Source organism: Botryllus schlosseri, chromosome 11, assembly GCF_051294905.1.
Source record: "Botryllus schlosseri isolate E-star chromosome 11, Bs_hap1, whole genome shotgun sequence".
Taxonomy (NCBI): domain Eukaryota; kingdom Metazoa; phylum Chordata; class Ascidiacea; order Stolidobranchia; family Styelidae; genus Botryllus; species Botryllus schlosseri.
The window spans coordinates 26,970,903-26,986,729 of record NC_137246.1 but is presented as its reverse complement, the minus strand read 5'-3'; the positions used below and the strand labels follow the sequence as shown (position 1 = coordinate 26,986,729).

The 15,827-nt window shown below is 39.8% G+C and overlaps 1 protein-coding gene across 1 annotated transcript in view; it reads right to left on the bottom strand.

Moving 5' to 3' along the window:
• Window positions 1-645: 645 nt before the first annotated feature.
• Window positions 646-15,827, bottom strand: part of LOC145450037 (uncharacterized) — a 73,431-nt gene continuing 58,249 nt past the window's right edge. Inside the window, exons 6-14 of the mRNA XM_080328496.1 lie at window positions 7,538-7,659; window positions 7,188-7,317; window positions 6,991-7,131; window positions 6,844-6,923; window positions 4,074-4,314; window positions 3,916-4,008; window positions 3,751-3,855; window positions 3,649-3,687; window positions 646-1,168 (exon numbers count right to left, since the gene is read on the bottom strand). Of these exons, the coding sequence (XP_080184622.1) occupies window positions 1,104-1,168; window positions 3,649-3,687; window positions 3,751-3,855; window positions 3,916-4,008; window positions 4,074-4,314; window positions 6,844-6,923; window positions 6,991-7,131; window positions 7,188-7,317; window positions 7,538-7,659 (1,016 nt within the window). The 3' untranslated portion in view covers window positions 646-1,103. The remainder of the gene's footprint in view (window positions 1,169-3,648; window positions 3,688-3,750; window positions 3,856-3,915; window positions 4,009-4,073; window positions 4,315-6,843; window positions 6,924-6,990; window positions 7,132-7,187; window positions 7,318-7,537; window positions 7,660-15,827) is intronic.

Genomic DNA, 15,827 nt, shown 5'->3' with positions numbered 1-15,827 from the left:
GATTCCCCACTTCTCAGGCGCCCTATCCGTGGATGTCAATAACAGTCAAAAGACAACATATCAGTACCGAAGAGTAATGATCAGTAAAATGCTACAATATGAAGTTCCACTGGACTATTGGAAAATAAATTAATCATGTTATCAGTTTATGTTATCAGTCTGGGACAGAGTTGGAGCAACCAGGAGGTAAAAATGACTAGTTGAGAGATGAACCTGGTAACAGTGGTATGTCAATCTGAAGTCATGGGGAGATGTTGCATAGAAGGCGTCAAGCCAGTATTCCATTATTGGCTACAATGTCGTCAATTTCAGACAAATGCATATTGTTGAAAATTCAAAATTCTATGCATAGCTGATGATTGGAGCTCGGCATAGATATACTAATCTAAATGAGATTACATGATAAATAAAATTATTTTTAGCAGAAAATTTAAGGCAGAGACAAACAAATATAAGAAAAAATCAGCATGCGTGAAATCACAATAAAGATTGGTGCTGAGTACAGATATGAACAGTAGTAGCAAATTGTGTTATCATAGGGTTACCATATATGTCTTCCTTTAGGTTGTCCTCGTTTTTCTGGAAATCAAAAATGTCAGAGGACGCCTGAATGTCAGTTTTGGGAATTCTTTATTTATTATAGCTTTGACAGCCAGTCTAATTAACGGGCTGAACTAAAAAACGCCAGTAGTAGGGAGTAGGTCTGGAAAAATGACCTCTATTCTTTTTTAGCTAACACCACAGCAGTGCCGTTTAAAAGTGGGTATTTCGAGTCGGAATTATGGCCTTTTTTTTAGTCAGAACAAGACAAATTACAGAATTCAGCAGTTTTCTAGTCGGGTAATTTGACTTAACTGATTTATAAAAAGTGTCCTCCTTTCCGGATTACAAAATATGGTAACTCTGATTATCGCCAAGATAACAAGATATTCACAATGAAAACAGTAAATGACAATAGGCTTCCGCATTCACAACGCTCATCTCGTACCAATGCACAGACGCATAAATCGATTCAATATTGTCGACTCCAGAAATTGCATGAAATAACTTTCATAAACGACATTTGCAGGGCATTGACTTCCAGGTCAGTTGGCGGAATTCTTTCATTTCTTTACTACAGCGTACACGTCATTGACGACAGGAGCATTTTGTTCAACCGATGTTGAAGCTGGAAATATCGTTTTTCACTAATTTGATCCCACATTAGAAGGTTCTTGACTAGTGAAACCAACCAGAAACAAGACGTTTTGAACAACTGCTATCAAGATTATTTCACATCTACGATTCCCACTAGTAATATTTCTATGGTTATGATAACAATCGATAGTTCATGCCAGGGCTGTGGAGTCGATAAATTTTATCACCGACTCCAACTCCGACTCCACGCATTTTCAATGGACAGACTCCGACTGCGACAGTAGCTTTCGATCAAGACCGGATTCAGTAAATTCTGAGCTCTGGAAGACAACTTTTGGATTGCAAGAAATTCTACAGTAGCTGCCGTAAAATAAGTCTGAGTAAAGCTTCAGCTCCGTTGGCTAGTCATTCATAGTTTAATTCACCAGAAGGCATTGTGCGCCAATACTACAAACCTGAAGTATTTTGGCCACAATGATTAAAACTGTAAATATCATTTTGTCTCACAAACTGAACATTGTTGCGACAGATACCTAGAATCATAGAATCAATATGGCGATGTGATGTATATCTGCCATGTTCGCGCATTAAGTCGAGCAGCTATGCTTGCACGAGTCTATGAACTGAGAAATGAAATAGCATCTTTCCCGAAAATACAAATATCACCGACTCATAATCTTGTAATCGAAATTGGGTATCTAATCTTGCTCTCCTGGTAGGCTACATTTAACATCACATCTGAACAAATTGAATTTGCAACTTAGGGGGGGAATGTTGAGGCGCATTTGAATCAAATCTGCGACTCGGGAAATGTCAGCAGTACATAGTAAATTATGCTCACTTTCCTATACTGGAGAGAGAAAACCTAGTACCAACACTATATTTGTAACTGTGATACGAAATTTAATTACTGAATATTCACCCGCTTTTCCGACATTCCTTCTATACAAAATAAATTCTGACTATTCAATACTCCATTTAATGTGGACGCCAATACCATTGTCTGAAAATTTCAAATGGGCATTTTTGAAATGCGATGCAGTTGGATTGAATGAAAAATTTCATACAAAGAGCATATCGCTGCATGACTTTGGCAACGAGTACGTTCTTGAAATTGATCTTTATCCCAGCTTATCAAACGATGCAAAAGACATCGCATCGATTGCAATAGTCTTGAACAATCAAATTCACGAATAGAAAGCTAAGATCACGTATCTCGGACGCCCATTTAGAATATGGTCTGATTCTTGCTTCATCTGACTTCATCTGACATCTGACTGAACCAGAAGTTGAAACCTTTCACAAAGCAAGTTGCGTCAATTGTCGTATTTATTCCGCGTTCTTGAAGTTTTATGATTGGTATGATTGAGATTGCAGCAATGTAGGATATTATACCGAAGTGAGCGGAAAATATAGTATTAAGAAAAATTCCGGCCCGCCAAAACGTTGTACACTCGAAATTTGGCCCGTCACTAGCAAAAGGTTGCCGACCCCTGGTTTACATGATAAAGAAGGTGGAGTCGGAGTCAAAGTCAAGGTCATTTTCACAAACTCCGACTCCAGTCAGTATTTTTTCCACGACTCCGACTCCAGCCACCACAGTTTTCACGACTCTGACTCCATCAAGCGAAAAGTAGTCAAACTCCGACTCCAACTCCACAGCCCTGGTCTTCATACAACTGTACCTGTACACAGGCCTGTAATGAAATCGCGGAGGGGCAGGGAAATGTCAACAATGAGAGACCTCACTTTGAGGTGCAACGGAGGAAAGCTGAATTTTATGAAACCATACCTTCATATTAACAAATTCACAAAAAGTGGTGAATCTCATCACTCGCGAACATCAGTAACATCACGTAACATGGTGAATAGAATTAACAATATGAAGTTCTGCGTCCCTAATGGCTTTTATAACCACAAATTTAATCGGACAAGATGGTTTTTCCCCAGGCCACACCACGAGTGTATCATATCATATATAAAGTAATGGAGAGGAATCGTTAATCAGGTGAAAAAATGACATAAAAATTGAAATTGAGGTCAGATCCCCTTCACATTCATGTTTGCTTCATTGATTGGGCAAACAAAAGTCAATTTAACAAAACTAGCCCACGTTCAGCTTTGTGGACAAGCATCTCGGTGGAGCAGACATGACATGGATTGACATGCGAGTCCATATTAGATCCACCTGGCTAATCAGTGCATCAGTTACCGTATATTTCACGATAATAGGGCAGGCGGCAATGTATTCTTGGTAATAGCCCAGTAAATTTAGTACGATTTATCCCATAGAATGAGTTTCCTAGCCCAGGTCCAAGCTACAGCAATCTTCCTTGTACTGAGAGCCGTGATTTGAAATGATATGGCATTAAAGCTAGAACCTTTCGTATCAGTTATAAGTGAAGCTTTCTGAAAAAATACTGGCAATGCATACAGGCTTACAGTTCTGTACATGTGGCAGCTGACATTGGTACAAAATATATGAAATGTAGAGTGCATTCCAAGACTTACCAGGACTGGATTTATCTTCTGATGGTCTCTCAGTATGACCTGAAAATATATAGGACAGAAATGAAACATAATTGTAATTCCTAAAGTACAAATTCAACGAACCATTTCCTTTTTTATCACGTTTGACAGTTGTATACACATCTTGAACTTCTGGTTGGTGAGGGGACGCTTCGTACGCGACATTGGTCGTCATCTCATGCTGAGAAGCTAAATGTAATACATTTGTTGCATGGAAATATAATTCAAGAGCATCCATTGCGTTCATACTTTCACCTGATGCAGCGTAGACTGCTTCAATACTGGGTCCTTGGTTTGGAGAGGTTTCGTAAATTTCATTGATTCGTTCTTCCTTGACATCATCTATGCAAAGTGTTGGCAAATATTTGAATGCTATTCGAAAATGTTATAATTACATGAAGTTCTACCACGATTTCTTCGCCAGAAACATATCGCTCCAATGACTACAAGTACGGCCACCAAACCACCAATCGTTGCCCCGACTATAATGCCAATGCTAGTTGCTGTTTGAGGGGATGAAAACTCTGTAGCATCTGGAGCTTTAGTGGTTGACGTTTCATTAGTAATATATAGCCTTGAGCAATCTTTTCCACGGGGTTTCAAAGTTGTTGCACACACATTATACACTCCATAATAATCAGTCGAAGTCTGTTATAAAAATATCAACGTATCTTTCACAACACAAAGTTTGTGGAAATTGTGTACATTCAAGTAATGCAAAGTGACCACCCGCAGCTACATGCCATGGTTAGCAACAGTTACAGTTGATAAATTTGAGTTTTGTGAACTGATTGATTTTACTTGCAGTGAAGTAATCCAAAAATTAAGGGTAGTACATCCACCATTTGACCCAGACAGATATATCAGATCAATATAATCCTATATCCCTATTTTCTCAAAATTGTGAGTGTATATGGGCTAGTACTCGGAGCAGTGAACCTGAAAATGACTGCAGTCACTGTCACATGAAAAAAGTTGGATGGAACCAATTGAGCCACATTTCTTGAAAACTTTCAGCCCCCTACGAATGATACCTTCTCTCTTGCGTGGCAATTATGATTCCAACTCTCAGAATTGGCGATATGAGGTCATTTGCATTCACAATGAATATTGTATAAAATTTCGAGTTCTAACAAGCTTGAAAAGTTGGGGGCTTCACACTATGCCGTCAGTGTATTGCAGTGACAGTGTTGACAAATAATTAGATTGTAATTATTATACATCGCGTATTCTTTCGGGACCCCATACTTCACTACTTATTGCCTTGACTTTGGATATGTGTATATTACAGACCACACTGACGATACTGTGATGTATATCATTGTTTTGATGTGAAGATTATTGCATCTTGGGCGATGCTTTGCATTGTTGCAATAATTTATACCGAAGTCCAAAAACAATTCTTTGATTGATTGAATTGATTCGAGTCTAGTAGCAAGATACGATTTTTTCGAGTACTGAAATTATATGCTCCTTTCCAAAAAGTTACGCCTGTTAGTGGAATCTGTGAAGTTGTTATCTATACACAGCAGGGCCGTGCAACTCCTCCAGTCGGTGGGCCGGATATAGGAAAATTAAGTACTTGGTGGGCCGGATTGCTGAATCGATACATTATTCGCCCATTTATCCATATATACAAGGAATAATTCCTATGAATGTATTTTAACAACAGCAATGTCATTTCAAAGCCAATTCTAATCGATAATGACAAATATGACAATATGGATTTGAGAACAGCATTGTCATACAGGCGCTGCTATGTCTACTTCTATCTGATCAATCAACACACGGGGCAAGATTTTACCGGGGTCGATAAGCCCGGTACCCCAAATTTACCCAAATATCAATTGATTAGGGTTGGGTAGGTGGCGAGATAGCGTAATGGTATAATCCACACTTCCACTGCTGCAACAACCAATGGGTTGCGGGTTCGAGTCCAACCGAGGTCGACTCCAGAATTCCTACCCAAGTGTTGGAGTTTATCTAGGCACCTCCTCGCCATCTCATCTGTATAAGCGGTGTCTTACAAAAGCCTAGAAGCGTGCCGTGCTACAAGTCGGCGGTTACAGAATCAAAAATAGGAAATATCAGCCTGGTTCAAATGACCATTGTATTCAACAAACACCATGATTACCACAAAAAAACATTAGGGTTGCGTAGATCATAAATGCCGATAAAGCAAGTCTTCTTGCTTCGACGAACTTACACATGAGCTCAGTACGTATATAATAACATACAGTCACTAAAATTTGACGTAGTAAGCAAGTAGTGGGGAATATTGGCATACTGGGGCCGTGGGCCACATTATCATGGAAGACGGGAAACTGTCTGCGGGCCGTATGTTGCCCGCCCTTGATCCACAGCATTGTCATGAAGTGATATGAAAAGTTGAAAAAATACCAAATCATGTTTAATGCGACATAGAACTGGCAATATATTCTTTGTGGTAGCATGGAAGGTTTCGACATCATTCATAGTGCTGTGATGTCATAATGAGTGATACTCGAGACGAAGCCTATTATTCGATTCAGATCGAATCACTCAGGTTCTTGATTTTGCCCAGCCCTAATCACGATATGTCGAACTACGCCAAATTTAAAGGAAGCGCAGTAGCAGCTAGCGGTAGCTAACCCTAAACCAGGGGTCTCAAACATGCAGCCCGCGAGAACATTTTGTGCGGCCCGTGAATGAATGAAAAGATAGGAAGGTTTCGAAACGACTTGGAGTAGCTAGTGCGACGGGGAATTGGCAATCCAAAAGTACGCCAAATTCATTTGACATGAATTAAAATAAAGCACTACGTTCATGGAAATATTGTCGGTGGATATTTTGCAATGAGCGCAACGAAAAACGTTTTGATTTGACAGATTTTGTCGAATGTTAGTTTGCAATGAGTAATCACGGATATATAGAGCTATTGTTTTACTATATAATCATTTGTTCTTAGTACACCATCTACTGTGAGCCCATTTGATTCCAGTGCCCCCCCTGAGCGTTTCCGCGCCATGGGGGGGGGGGGGGTCGCTGGAGACAAGGCCAAGAATCACTGCTTTATCCCAACAGGACAAGTTTCACCAGGAATAATATTACAAGATTCCGCAGTAAAATTACACACTCTTATACCCCTGGGTCGGATTAAGATAAATCAACAGTTATTCATTGAGCAATGCATCTCACCAGATTCACGACGAGCACATCAACATACCACACATCTTTCTTACATTCACCATCCCAATAAAACAATCCACCATTATTTCCTGAAAGTAAAATTAGGCGATTTGCAATTCGTATCTAAATACTGCTGCTCTGTTAACCATGACATACCATATTCTGAACCAGATTGTGTAAATTCTTTAGTAATCCTCATATCTTCTGGATTAGCAATATAAGAAAAATTCAGAATTCTAGTTTCTGTCAATCCAATGGTAACCCAGTCATCTGACAATGATGTATTCTCCGGGGGAACTGGATAACAATAATGTTAGAAAAAAGGGACATAGAGGGTAATAGATTCAATTCACAGTATACGATTATTTCTTTTATATCAGATTCTGATTTGTTTCCTGTTGCATCAGTATAATTTGAAACAGCCTCACATGATAAATTCTTGCCGTGGTCTGCAGACGTCAATGTGTGGTGTTCCGTAATGCTCTTAATGAGATATGTCAGTTATGAACATGAAATATAGTAATATCAGTACTTCAAAACAGAATAACTCAGTGTTGGGACAGACGTCTATGATTGCAGGCAGATGCATATCCTGTATACTGGTGCTGGAAACAGAATAAACTACAGGTGATCAACGACTAACATGTTTACAAATCTCATTCATTGTGAAAAATGTTTTAGTACCAGCTTGAATCTTACTTACAGTGCCATCAATATAGTAACGCACTCCTGAAACGTAGGGGAAATTGTTTGTGTAATTGCATTGAAATGGACTCGTCTCGCCTGCTGTGTCGTTGATTTGAGATACAGTGACATCCGTTGGAGCTGAGACAAGAGAATATGTTGTACTGCTGAGACAAGATGATAATATGCACCAAGGAGAGAGTGTAGTCCAGCACAGTGGATCTTCATCCTTATCTACATGTTCACATATTAGGTATAAATTATTAAGTTATTTCCAATTCCTCTGATATACATTAGCAGCTTGCTGAGTATAAAGTACACAAAACTCTTTGGTAAGATATACTAAATTTGATAAATAATACAGGGAACTTGTAGTGACTCGACTTATTCGAGTTGTGTATGGACTTGACTTGTACTCAAGTACAAGTTAAGTCCATACACAACTCGAATAAGTCGAGTCACTACAAATCAAGTCATGACTTGAGTAATTACAGTTGCACTTCATTCAGGGATATTTTCTGATTAGTTCACGGTTCGGTAGCCATCAAAATCTAGCATCAGTGTGTGCATGATACTGCATTATTATCACATTTAAAATCTAAATACAATTAGGATTGTTGCCATTGTGAAAACTTGGTAGTTTCAGCACAAATTAAATTCATTCCTAGTTCAAGAAACATCATTTCACTCAGGCGGCATCGCGCATCCTCGCAGATGCTTTCATGCCCCCCAATTTGAAAACTACTGTTCTAGACGTTTCTTGATAATAAACTAACGGAAATAAACCAACTCGCGTGTAATCTAAACTTCGTGGCCTGTGATGCGACTGAGTATTATCATTATTGAATGACAGCGAATAGACGAGACGAGAGAACCATGTGATAATGCCTTTTTCACGCTTCTGCAGACGATTAAAAGGCATCGCCACACCGCATTGTTTGGTCGATCGATCACATGACGATGACAAATATTAGAGCAATGGAACTAGATTTCGAAGTTGAAGGGGGGATATCGAACATTGATTATTACCTATGCCCCAGGACACACTCCTTTTAAGTAATTCATACCCACGTAGCTCCATTTGTTTCATCATCATGATTGAGTTTTTATAATCCACAACTCAATGTCATTGAGTGCTGGCAGGTGGTATACGGAGAAAAAAGCATTTGAGAATCCGATAATGTGCCGAAGATAATAATTTATATGTTAGCAATTTTGAACAGTTGAACGTTTGTGGCATTCTGAAACAATTTGGTAATAGCTGTGCCATTGGTTTATGAATCAACTTGGGGCCAGGTACGTTTGAGCTCACCTTAAGCTCACCCTAGCTCAGTGGTTCCCAACCTTTTTTATCTCGTGCCCCCCTTGGCCGAAATTCCCCGTTAGGAGAAATCTGGGCCCGATGATTAAAAAAGGTCATTTTTACCGCGCAAACATCTGTTGACTGAAATGTATGCTTTGGCTATTACGGTATATCAATTAGTCATGTTATTGAGCGGTGTTATTTCATCTATAAATCCAACGTATAATTCTTATATAATGTGTTGACGTAATTGAAGGCAATACCAGGCAACTAACATCACATCTGAACCCACTTATTGCCAGATCGTGAGCATTTATCAAAACCGCACACGTCTGCAAGCAGTCATCAGATGTCAAATCTATTGAGTAGAGACTTGAAGCCGAGCAACACTCAAAATCCTTACCGAATACCAAACGCAATCTCGAATCAAGCTGGACTCAGCTTTTGGTCTGTCGAGCACGACTTGAGTATGAGATAGAGACCTGTCTCCGAATACGGGCCTCATTATTGATTTGAGAGCAACATGGTTAAAAATATAATAACGGGTGCACAATGCAAGATAGGTCATTTTTAAATTAATTTATTTTAATTCAGTGATTATCTGATTTTGCCATTATTCTACTTCTTATATGATAATGTGTTTCAGTAGATAATCATTACCATGCTCGGAAAGTACATTCATTTATTGCATGTGCATTATGCTTGCAAGGGTGCTTCTGGGTTTACCCACTATCAGTAATTCGAGTCAACATTCAAATACTATTTAAATTCATCTTCACACCCTCTCAGATTTTTCTGCAATATCATGTACAGTTGAAGTACCCAATTCTGAGTATAATATAATTTAATTACTATAACTTTATTGATCGGTTCTAGAGCAATTGCAGTTTGAATAATGAAAATTTTGTGCTTACTCAACATAAGTGGGAACCTGTGTATGATTACAACTAAAATCAGTACTTGTACAGGCTGCATGTTGTAGGCTCGTAAGCCCTACTGGAATCACGACATGATTTGCCTAATATAACATGTGAGCAGCGATGATTCTACAAGTCAAAGTAATTCAATAAAAAATAAAATAAAAAATAAATAAATAAAACATAGTGTGAGCACATGACACCGATTCCATACAGGCTGGTAAGCAATAATTGGTGGTACATGTTCATCACTGACTAGGAATTCCCCTCCGCATTATAGAATCAAGGTTCAAATCTTGAGTTGAAAATTGACATACTAGTATGTTAAAATCAGTGATGCGTAACAATATTTCTGAACTCTATGGCACCACTATATCTAACTCAAAATTCATAAGCAAGGTGTCATATGAAAGCTGTTACCAATTAGAATTAAGGTGAGCCCAATTTCTCTGCTGAATGGCGATTCACTACTCCGCAACGATTTCGTTACTCAACTCACGCCAAAAAGTATACTCACACTCAAATGCGTCCAGATAGGCACTCGAATTCAAGTCAGCGCACCACAAGCCTTAAGTGTCAATTTTCACGGTCGAGCAGCCAACTGCAGGCAACACCCGCTAGATACCGCAGTACTGGTATTGTCGTATATAGGTAGTTAGGCACACTATTTCGTGATGTGAGATTCTGCTGAGCGAATGACATCAGTGCCGCTTGGACGGATGCTGTGTTTATAATTTTATTTGTTATTATCCTCTGTATACCCTTTCGACTTCTGGTCGTAAGGCATCTCGGTATACCGGAATGGTAACTTCTGCAGTCACAATGCGCTAGCATCCCCCGCCGTCGCCAGCGACAAAAAAGTCCAGAAAAACACCCGACGAAGAAAAGCACTCACAAGGAATGGAAAGAACTAGAAGAGGCCGTGGCTTCAAAAAGATCAACATCGAAAAGAACGGTGACATCGGGCACTCTAGGTCGAGGCGGATGTCAGTATAAAAAAAGATCGCAACTGCGTGCCGTTCGATATCCTCATATCTGTTCATTACATCGCATTGTGTCTTATCGCATTGTGTCTTATCGCATTCTACATTGTGTGTGACTTGTTCAGATGAAAAATATAACTTAACGAGTATTATTAAAATTACGCATGCTCTTTCCACAATTAAATAGATAGACGAAGCATCTTGAACAGACCTCTAATATGAACCTCGATCAGCTGATAGAGTTCTTACATGGTAACATCAGTGTTGGGATGGAGTCGCTATACCTTCAAGCCAATTTAGACGATAGCAGCAATAAGCTATTGGAAACAAGAAATACTGAATATTTAAGGGAGAAAATGTCGGGTAGGTCCGGGTATTTCGGGAAGTTGAATGGTAGAGGGGCAAAGTGAATAGTTCAGAGAGAATTGGAAAGAAATCCGGAAAATATGGTAATTTTTCAATTTGTTTTCATGATATAGATACATTATTTTGTTCTTTCAGGCCTGCACTTACGTATTAGCCTGCTGAGGAATTTATCCTCATAAATTTCGAATGGGTTTGTTGTAGCATCTTGCAAATATACTTCTGTGGGGCATAGGAACGTTCCGGGTATCTTCAAGGATTTATATATTTCTATTGGGGTCATCTTCAAAGAGTGTGGATCAGCTGAGGCCCCTGAGGGTATTCATTGCAATGAGATAAATCAGGGAGAACTGCGTCTACTTTGTAGATCAGTGACGAAATAGGGACGTTAGCGTCGTGTTGTCATGACAAAATCGTTCACGCATGTGCGGTCGAAGGCAAAAAAATATCTGGCAACGCTTTCTCAGAAAACGACGTCTGGAAATCGATACTTAACTGAGAAGGGAGAATTGGCGCGCACTCAACGCTGAGTACCAATCGATTTTAAGTTGAGTGTAGATTCGCATTTAAGCAGTTAAGCAGTACTTAGTTGAGGAGAAGAATTGGGCTCCACCCTTGGTTATGATATGAATATAAGACAGGAACACGGTTGAAAATATAATTTGACATTTTATGCGGAATTACCTCCCGACTTTTTAAGATATTTTATATAATCTTGAAATTTTCTTTACGCTACGCATGATTCAATGCGAAGCCCTTTTTCGATTCCAATATAAGCGTAGCGACCTTTGCAATCCGAGCGCCACAAAACAGATGCGAACAGCGGACGAAAATGATGCACCCCCTATAGAAATACCAACTTGGAATCGTGCGCTCCTCACGAAAGAAATTTGTTTCTGGTCGACAATCCTGATGGGATGTCAAGAAATCGCAACACGCAACAAAGTGACAATAATATAGGGCTATCATACGTCCTCCTCCGTTTCGACTTTTTTGAAAGTGTACTTGAACGACGCCCAAATGCCCACTTTTTCGGAGATTCTGATGAAATGTATGTGATAATTGGACTGAGATATAGGAAATAAGTACTCAAGTAATGCTCAAGATGGTCGTTCGGTAGTTGAGCCAGAAAGACGACCTCTTTTTCTTTTTAGTCAAGACCATTAAACTCAAGTAAAAGTGGGTGAAATCGGAGTCGAATTGAAGTGATGACCTTTTTTATTAACCAACTACAAATTTGGAGTAAAGTAACCAATTTTTCTCCGGTATTGTAAGTTTGAAAATTTTGAAAAATTGTCCTTTTTTAAGAATTCTAAACCATGGCAACCCTACTACAATAACAATTGACCCACCCGAAGATGCATCATCATTTATATGTGCCTAAATTTTCAAAATCACTCCCTCCATGCACTCTACCGATGAATCTGATCGCATTGGCTGAGAAAGGATAAATAGTTGATAGTAACATGTGAAACTACGAATATTAACCCTTTGCGACCGGCGGACCAGTATACTGGTCCGCGATTGTTTAACACGGAGGAGTCGTTATTTATTCTAAGATAGCTCGACCTGCATTACTTTCTAAACCAGTGGTTCTCAACCTTTTTTGACACGCGCCCCCCTTGGAGATGGTTAAAAAAATCGCGCCCCCCCTGACCCCCCTTGCATTTATCGTCATGTCAAAAAGAGCACATCATCTAATACAGAGGTGGGCAACGTTTTTGATAATCACGGCCGCATTTCGATTGCTTATGTAGCGTAAGGCCGCATTCCAGGGCATAGCCGCAATGAACGATCTGGACGCAAAATTCCTATGGTAAACTGTCCATATCCATTCCCGGTGAACTCAGGACTATTCTACTTTTCACAATGGCCTATTGTACGCACCGAAATCGCGAGTGGCCATGTTATGAATAGTTGCCGGGAGGTGCCTATTGTCGCGCGGAGCGCGAAAATTTTTCAGGGCCGCGAACGAATTGTTATTTCTTGCCAATTCCCATTCCGGCTCAGATTAAGAAGGGCGCTGTTGCATTAAAATTGAAAAATGAAGTCTTGTTGAATTGCGCGGGGGGGGGGGGGGGGGGGGGGGGCGAGGAAAATTACAAGATTAATTAAAATCTCTCGAAAATGCGGGAGTGAATTCATAATTGCAATTTGCATGTCTACGGCCGCCAACACATACTATAATTGAATTAGGCGTCGACGGCCGCTCAAATTCCCTTCTACGGCCGCAGGCTGCCCATCCCTGATCTAATAGTATACATAAGGTATATCTTACGCTAATTTTGAATCTGCATTCCAGTTGTTGATCGGTAACAATCGATTTATTTGGATAGTTATTATGAATACGCATACATAAGACCATGTACAACCTATTATATCAATGTATATCCTGCTTGAAATGTAGATTGAACACGCAAAAACCTTTTCCGCAAAATTGAATTTGTAATTATGTTCGCGTGAATGAACGCCTGGAATATAAACCATTGTATCTTCCGTTCTAGACGTCATATAACCAATTACAGTTATCTTCTATGACTTGTTGTTGTTCATACTATTCAATGAAAGTCCTTATATTGAAGATTAGCACGTAGAGATGTTTCAAATCGACGTGAAAGAAAGCAATACCTTATTACGTGAAAATCATGGCTGCGTAAGTTCATCCGACTCGTTGCGGCTTCAAACAGATGTACGTTTGCTTCAGGCAATTGCAAATTGTACATATGGTTGGCCATTATCCTGGCATATTCATCAATATCCCTATCATGGGGTTTAGTATTGTATAACAAAGCCGACACCAGCCCTAACACTACACAAATAAGCGTGAGAGTTAGTCTATTTTGGTACCAGAGCCTGTAATAACAACATCATATAGAGGCGGTTATGTATCGGTTTAGATGGCACACGAAGTTACTGTTGGCTTCTATGACTACTGTTGATCATACATGGAACACTAGCCGTGTAAAAAAACAGTTCAAATTGATGTGAAATAAAGCAATAATGTATCACATGAAATGACCTCTCGAGCGAATATGGGCACTGGGCAGTGTCGAATAAGCCAATATGTGTATACTTACGAATCCGTTATGCATTTGCAAGTTACATATAACGAGCCACTGGGGTTGATACCACTTCAATAGCATGCAGATATATAAAACAGTTACTATGTTATGTAGAATTGGAAGTGAATTGCCTTCCACGAGATTACGTGATTACGTAATCGATTACTCATCGGCGGCGGCCGCGTGATCCGTGCTTATCACATGTCTACCTTTCCAAGATCGTAGCGCTGGTCTATGAAGCGCTATAGTAGCGTGTAATGTCTCGTTGGAACGTCGAGATTCATGTGAAACGCAATCACGTGGTCATATACCAATAAAGGGCCTAAGTATGACGTCAGAAGATATAGAAGAACAAAATCGTATTTTATTTTCAAGAAATCGAGAACATTTTCTCGCACACCGCTATTCCCTCTGGCGTCTGAGCCGTAAGAGTATCTCAGACCGTATGGATGACATTTTATCGTCTTTTTTGTGGATGTAGTAAAATTTTGGTCAGTAGGCCGGCCAATTAGAAAGGGTTAATGACAAAATTTATTTGTGAATCGTAAAAAGTTTTCGCGTTCGACGACCATAACCGTTCCCGGAACTTATTCCTAGCATTATCACTATGTAGCGATTTCGATACGTATAGTAAGACAATGTGAAAAAGTAGATTAGTTCGGAGTTCACCAGAAATGTACATAATCAGTTCAAAATGGGCATTTCAAGTTCATTATGATTATGTCCTGGAATGCGGACGTAGGCCAAATATGTAATCGAAATGCGGCTGTGAATAGCAAAACGATTGGCCACGGTGCTCTAGTACCACACTCGCAGAAAAACGGCATCACATTTAGGGTAGATTTCAATGTTGTAAGAACTACCGGTCCGCGAGGTGAAAACGGTTGAGAACAGTGGCGTATCCAGGGGGGGGTTTTAGGGGGTCGGAACCCCCCCCTTTTCGAAAACCTAAAAATTGATGTAAAATATAGCCTCTAATATTTGCTAATTTAGTAGTTTAACATATTCGTTTTTACGTATGAGAAGGCGAATATGGCGTGTTAATGTTATTTAAGGGTACTAAAACCCCTACCAAATCTTGGAATCATGCGCCGAATTAGTCGAAAGCATAAAATAGGTCATTATATTTTGCTAATTCCATACGAATTCTGCGCTTGTTCAGCTACATTTCCGCGGTAGTAGCTGACGTTCTCAACTTTCTTCCCTCGATTTCTCTCTCGCCTTGCTAAAACGAGAGACGCATTTTAGGAAAATCTAATCTAATTGGCCGACGCGATACGTAATTGCAAAGACGAAGTTGTCGGCAATCAACATCGCCCGCGAATTCGCTGCACCTGCTCGCCTCGAAATCCTAATTAAGAATTGCACGGCGTGTTGATTGATCAGCGAGACGCAGACACGGCGGCACCGGTACGACAATGCTATTCTCAAATCCACATTGTCTTCGCGATTATTGGCGAGAAATGGTCTACGATTGACATTCACATTTCAAAATACAAGCCTAGCAATCCACGTTGCCGAATGTTAGGTGGCTTGGTGGCGTCCGAATACAGGCCTGTGTTGTCGCTGAACGGGAGAATTGAGTAGGCCTAGTAGTATAGTTATCGGCTGACAAGTTTCTCTGTCGATCAAGTTATTATCCCAGTGTGTACTTTGTATTAATTGACTGACTTGCGTACTT